Source organism: Penaeus vannamei, chromosome 37, assembly GCF_042767895.1.
Source record: "Penaeus vannamei isolate JL-2024 chromosome 37, ASM4276789v1, whole genome shotgun sequence".
NCBI lineage: Eukaryota > Metazoa > Arthropoda > Malacostraca > Decapoda > Penaeidae > Penaeus > Penaeus vannamei.
The window spans coordinates 13,694,237-13,700,992 of record NC_091585.1 but is presented as its reverse complement, the minus strand read 5'-3'; the positions used below and the strand labels follow the sequence as shown (position 1 = coordinate 13,700,992).

General features: G+C 42.6%; 1 protein-coding gene across 5 annotated transcripts in view; it reads left to right on the top strand.

Annotated features, from left to right (window-relative positions):
• Positions 1-3,760: 3,760 nt before the first annotated feature.
• LOC113813051 (uncharacterized) overlaps positions 3,761-6,756 on the top strand; it is a 4,409-nt gene continuing 1,413 nt past the window's right edge. The window contains exons 1-3 of one of the 5 annotated variants that reach the window (XM_027364984.2): positions 3,762-3,915; positions 5,296-5,440; positions 5,720-6,756. The exon at positions 5,720-6,756 is cut by the window's right edge and continues 1,413 nt beyond it. In XM_027364984.2, the coding sequence (XP_027220785.2) occupies positions 6,473-6,756 (284 nt within the window). In that variant the 5' untranslated portion in view covers positions 3,762-3,915; positions 5,296-5,440; positions 5,720-6,472. Of the gene's footprint in view, positions 3,920-5,295; positions 5,528-5,719 lie in introns of all 5 variants that reach the window. The other 4 variants (XM_027364983.2, XM_027364985.2, XM_027364986.2 and 1 more) reach the window with 4 other exon arrangements.

Sequence of the window (6,756 nt, the reverse complement as noted above, 5' to 3'; positions counted from 1 at the left end):
AGAGAAGGGGGGGGGGAGCGAGTGACAGAACGTTTGCTTCCGATAAATTCAGTTGCCAAGTATTTTATTTATAATGTCCTGTCTGTCTGTAAACGGGAATGTTTTACTACTGATTTTATGGTAAAGTGAAACTAAACGTGATGCGGTAAGTACATGTATACCACTCTATATTCTTATGTAAAGCGTTCACAATCACCAAATTAAGAAGATGCCAGAATTTCCAGAAAATAATTACAATACAATTAAAACGCAATCTCTTTCGATATATTTGAATAATGTTCCATTTATGGTTAATCGACTGAAACCATAAATAATGATAATAATAAAAAAACTAACCAAACCCACGAAATTAAGCGACATTCGACAGGAAACGATAACGCTGCCAAAACATTTTGACAGTGTAGAAAACGCAGACTTGCTACCTTCCCAGAACACTGTGTATTTATGTACAGATTATACCACAGTTTCTTCAGTATTACAGTGTGATTCCATCTCTGTGTTGCTCTTGTAGGAACGACAGTGTTTAAATGCACGGAGAAACTGTGTAGGTATTGGAATACTTGTGTTATTACTTATCTGAAACTGACTTTTACTTAAAAGAAGATGAATAATACTCTTCTTTATCCCATTTTCACATATAGGATCCACATCAGCATGGAATTAGAAATAAAACTTTACTTTTAGTTAATCATAAGTAACACAAATCGGAGGAAATGGGATAAATATGATTTTACGAGCTCAGACCACTGGCAATGACCCTTGGCAAAGATTCCTGCAAAACGTTCTTGCTCGCACTCCCCCTCCACAACCTATATCTATATCTATATTTATATATATCTATGTAACAATCCATATCTATATATGTACGAGGGAGAGATAGATAGATAGATAGATAGATAGATAGATAGATAGATAGATAGATAGATAGATAGATAGATAGATAGATAGATAGATAGATAGATAGATAGAGAGGGAGGGAGGGAGAGGGGGCAGAGAAAATGAGAGATATAGGGGGGGGTTAGAGAAGGCAAATATAAACAGAGTAAGAGGAACAGAGAGAGAGAGGGGGGGGAGAGGAAGAGAGAGAGAGAGACAGAGGTAAGAGAAATAGAGATAAACAAAATGAGAGGAACAGAGAGAGAGATGGGGGGGCAGAGGGAAGAGAGAGGCAGGGGGGTGAGGGCAGAGGAAGAGAGAGGCAGGGGAGGAGCAGAGAGAGAGAGAGAGAGAGAGAGAGAGAGAGAGAGAGAGAGAGAGAGAGAGAGAGAGAGAGAGAGAGAGAGAGAGAGAGAGAGAGAGAGGGGGGGACAGAGAGAGAGGAACAGAGAGAGAGAGGAACAAAGAGAGAGAGAGAGGAACAGAGAGAGGAACAGAGAGAGAGAGGAACAGAGAGAGAGGAACAGAGAGAGAGAGCAACAGAGAGAGAGAGAGACAGAGAGAGAGAGGCACAGAGAGAAAGAGGAACAGAGAGAGAGAGGTACAGAGAGAGAGAGGAACAGAGAGAGAGAGGAACAGAGAGAGAGAGGAACAGAGAGAGAGAGGAACAGAACTGCTCGCACTCCCCCTCCACAACCATATATATCTATATATGTACGAGGGAGAGATAGATAGATAGATAGATAGACAGACAGATAGACAGACAGATAGATAGATAGATAGATAGATAGATAGATAGAGAGGGAGGGAGGGAGAGGGGGCAGAGAAAATGAGAGATATAGGGAGAGGAACAGAACTGTCACCCTCCACAACCATATATTCATATATGTACTGAGGGAGAGATAGATAGATAGATAGATAGACAGACAGATAGACAGACAGATAGATAGATAGATAGATAGATAGATAGATAGAGAGGGAGGGAGGGAGAGGGGGCAGAGAAAATGAGAGATATAGGGGGAGGGGGGGTTAGAGAAATAAATATAAACAGAGTAAGAGGAACAGAGAGAGAGGGGGGGAGAGGAACATGAGAGAGACAGGGGAGTAGAGAAATAGAGATAAACAAAATGAGGAAGGAACAGAGATGGGGTGAGGTGAGGAAGAGAGGGAGAGAGGCAGGGGGTGAGGGTAGAGGAAGAGAGAGAGGCAGGGGGAGGGAGCAGAGAGAGAGAGAGAGAGAGAGAGAGAGAGAGAGAGAGAGAGAGAGAGAGAGAGAGGGAGGGAGAGAGAGAGAAAGAGCAGAGAGAGAGAGAGAGAGAGGGGGGAACAGAGAGAGAGAGGAACAGAAGAGAGAGAAAGAGAGAACAAAGAGAGAGAGGAACAGAGAGAGAGAGGAACAGAGAGAGAGAGAGACAGAGAGAGAGAGAGAGACAGAGAGAGAGAGGAACGAGAGAGAGAGAGAGAGAGAGAGAGAGAGAGAGAGAGAGAGAGAGAGAACAGAGAGAGAGAGTGCGGGGAGAGAGAGAGAGGAACAGAGAGAGAGAGGAACAGAGAGAGAGGAACAGAGAGAGAGAGAGAGAGAGAGAGACAGAGAGAAAGAGGAACAGAGAGAGAGAGGTACAGAGAGAGAGAAGGAACAGAGAAGAGAGAGAGAAATGAGAGAGATGGGAGAGAACAGAGTCAGAGAGAACAGAGAGAGACAGAGAAGAGAGAGAACAGAGAGAGAGAGAGAGAGAACAGAGAGAGAGAGAGAGAGAGAGAGAGAGAGAGAGGGAGAGGGAGAGAGGAGGAGAGAGAGAGAGAGGGAGAGGGAGAGGGAGAGAGAGAGAGAGAGAGAGAGAGAGAGAGAGAGAGAGAGGAGAGGGGGAGAGAGAGAGAGGGAGAGGGAGAGGAGGAGGGAGAGAGAGAGGAGAGAGAGAGAGAGAGAGAGAGAGAGAGAGAGAGAGAGAGAGAGAGAGAGAGAGAGAGAGAGAGAGAGAGAGAGAGAGAGAGAGAGAGAGAGAGAGAGAGAGAGAGAGAGAGAGAGAGGGAGAGAGAGAGAGAGAGAGAGAGAGAGAGAGAGAGAGGAGAGAGAGAGAGAGAGAGAGAGAGAGAGAGAGAGAGAGAGGAACAGAGAGAGAGGAAACAGAGAGAGAGGAACAGAGAGGGAGGAACAGAGACAGGAGAGAACAGAGAGAGGGAAATAGGGGAGAGAGGGGAACAGGGAGAGAGAACAGAGAAGGAGAGGAACATAGAGAGAAGGGAACAGAGAGAGAGAACAGAGAGAGAGAAACGGGAGGTGAGAGAGTGGAACAGAGAGAGGAGAAACAGAGAGAGAGGAACAGAGAGAGAGGAACCAAGAGAGAGAGGAACAGAGAGAGGGAACAGAGAGAGAGGAACAGAGCGAGAGAGAGAGAGAGAGAGAGAGAGAGAGAGAGAGAGAGAGAGAGAGAGAGAGAGAGAGAGAGAGAGAGAGAGAGAGAGAGAGAGAGAGAGAAGGGGGGGGGGGGAGCGAGTGACAGAACGTTTGCTTCCGATAAATTCAGTTGCCAAGTATTTTATTTATAATGACCTGTCTGTATTATGTATAATAACCATACGGGAATGTTTTACTACTGATTTTATGGTAAAGTGAAACTAAACGTGATGCGGTAAGTACATGTATACCACTCTATATTCTTATATAAAGCGTTCACAATCACCAAATTAAGAAGATGCCAGATTTTCCAGAAAATAATTACAATACGATTAAAACGCAATCTCTTTCGATATATTTGAATAATGTTCCATTTATGGTTAATCGACTGAAACCATAAATAATGATAATAATAATAAAAAAAAAAACAACTAACCAAACCCACGAAATAAAGCGACATTCGACAGGAAACGATAACGCTGCCAAAACATTTTGACAGTGTAGAAAACGCAGACTTGCTACCTTCCCAGAACACTGTGTATTTATGTACAGATTATACCACAGTTTCTTCAGTATTACAGTGTGATTCCATCTCTGTGTTGCTCTTGTAGGAACGACAGTGTTTAAATGCACGGAGAAACTGTGTAGGTATTGGAATACTTGTGTTATTACTTGTTTTCTTAAAGATCTTGTGTGGTAGTAATGTGTCAACGGCTGTTCAAACCCTGTGACGATTTTCAGGAATATTTTTGCATGTTTTTATTTTTCGTGAATTGCATTCTTTTATTATTGTTGTTGTTGTTGCCTTTGTTATATTTATTGTTGTTATTGTTATTGTTATTGTTATTGTTATTGTTATTGTTATTATTATTATTATTATTATTATTATTATTATTATTATTATTATTATTATTATTATTGTTATTATTATTATTATTGTTATTATTATTATTGTTATTATTATTATCATCATCATTCTTATTATTGTTAATAATGATATTAATTTTATTATCATTATCATTGGTATTATCATTATCATCATTATTATAATTATAATGATGAAAATAATGATAATAATGATGATGGTGATGATAATAATAATAATAATAATAATAATGATAATAATAATAATAATAATAATAATAATAATAATAATAATAATAATAATAATAATAATAATAATAATAATGATAATAATGATAATAGCAATGATAATGATAATAATGGTAATGATAATAATAATAGTAATAAACATGATAATGATAATGAATTTTCTTTGAGTATTTTCTCTTGTTTTCGCCGGATAGGAATGTACGTTTTTTGCTTTGTTGTTTGCCAAAGGATTTGGATTCTTATCGTAGCGTCTTTTTTGTCACTTTCTTACGTCATTGAATTCGTCATCTCATACGTCACTGTGTTTTTTTTTTTTTTTTTTTTTTTTTACTCTCGTTATCAGTTTTTGTTTTGTTTTGTTTTGTTTTTGTTTTCTTTTGACTCATACTTCATAGTTTAGGAAATGCCGTTTAGTCGTTCACGCATTGGCTTTTTAATTTCAGTTGTGTCAGTGTCATGGAATTTTTTGTTTTGTTTTGTTTTGTTTCTCAATTCATTTTTCAAAATTTTGCTTTCTCCATTTTTGTTTTGTCTCAATAATATATATATATATATATATATATATATATATATATATATGTATATATATATATGTATATATATATTTATTTTTATTTTTTATTTATTTTTTAATTAATTGATTTATTTTTTTCTTTCTTTTTTTTCTTTTTTCTTTTTTTGCTCAATTTATTTTTTCCTTCTTTTTTTCTCAATTTATTCTTAATGTTATCGCCCTGTCTCTCCGATTACTCTTTGTTTCATGTTATTGTTCAAGCTCCTGCCTTTTCTCTGTTAATGAATTATCTAAATTGCTTTATCTCTCAAATCGTTTTTTTTTTTATTCCTATAATTTATCATTCGATGTGTTGCTCATTTCCTTAATTATTGACTTGGTCCTGTTGATTCCTCAGCTAATTGGCAACAGACGCCCGAACACGTGGAGGGTGATAAGAGATAAGGAATCCGATATGAATGCCTGTTGGACCTTTTGCGATAAAGACGAGGCGCGGGGGTGTCTGTGCAGGAGGGACGTGGCTGTGCCGGGGAGTGTTGAATGTGTGTGTGTGTGGGTTCTGTCCTCGACCGATCCATTATCTCTTGTAAATTTTAAAGAGCATTTTACGTTTGAAATATAAAATCCGGGTAATAATACATTAACAGAATTTAATGTGAAACATACATAATGGCCATAATTTCATGGGATTTCTTATCACTAGGATGAATCATCATAAAATACTCTTAAGTTAACTCTAATACAACCTTCAAGTTACAGTGCATCTGTTTACAACCGCCAAGTTGCTACCAGTGCTCATTCTGACTCTTTCTTTGTTCCAGTCTGTCCCCGGCGGCCCTCGGCTGACTCCAGACGCGCCTCCTCGTCTCGTCTCGCCCGAGGAAGGAGGCTGGCTGCTTGCGCCGCTTTCCTCTCTCGCCTTCGTGCTTGCGGACTCGACTGGCTTCGGCTCGGTTGCTCACCTCTTCTCACCTCCATCGGCAGAGGTCTTGTGATTTCCTGAAGGAAGGAATCGCAGCCGGAAGTCACACAGGCAGAAATCTATTCGGGTGGCGTGGGGAGAGCAAGCGGGAGTCCCCAGTGCCACTCCCTCCGAGAGGACGGATCCTGACGGCGCTCCGCAGGCAGGCGCTCGCTCGCATCCCCGGCCTGAGGCGTCGCAGGAAGGCCTGTTGCTGGAGGCCATGGAGGGCGACAGCCTGCGAGGCTGGGTCGAGAGGAACAGCGTCCCCGTGAGGAGAGAGAGCGGGAGTTCACGGTCCGCGAGCTGAGGACGAGGACCGTGCTGGACGACCCGACGAACAAGGTGCGGGTCCTGGGCGTGGGCCCCGAGAACGGCGGCGAGGTGAAGAAGGTGCTCCTGCTGGGAGAGACCGGCAACGGCAAGAGCCACCTGTGCAACGCCCTGGTCAACAGGGTGTTCGGCGTCGGGGCTGCGCGACGACGTGCGCCTTCAGCTGCGCGCGACCAGATGGACGAGGCCGGCAAGAGCTCGACGCAGAGCCAGACGGAGTACACGACGGCGTACGTGATCTACCGGCAGGAGGGCATGCACCGCGCGGCCAAGCAACTTGATGGTGATCGACACGGCGGGCGTGGGCGACACGGGCGGGCGCCTGCGGGAGGAGAGCAACGAGCGGCAGTTCCGGCGGTGCTTGGCCGAGCACGCCTGGGTCCGGGAGCTGAGCAGCGTCGGGCTGGTGTGGAAGGCCAGCGACCACAGGTACGACCAGAGGAAGAGGGACGTCCTGGGCAGGCTGAAGGGCCTCTTGGGCTACGACGCGAAGCCAGTAACTGACGTTCTGGTGACGTTCTCCACCAACGGGTCTCGAGACGCCTTCGACATCATGAGAGAAGC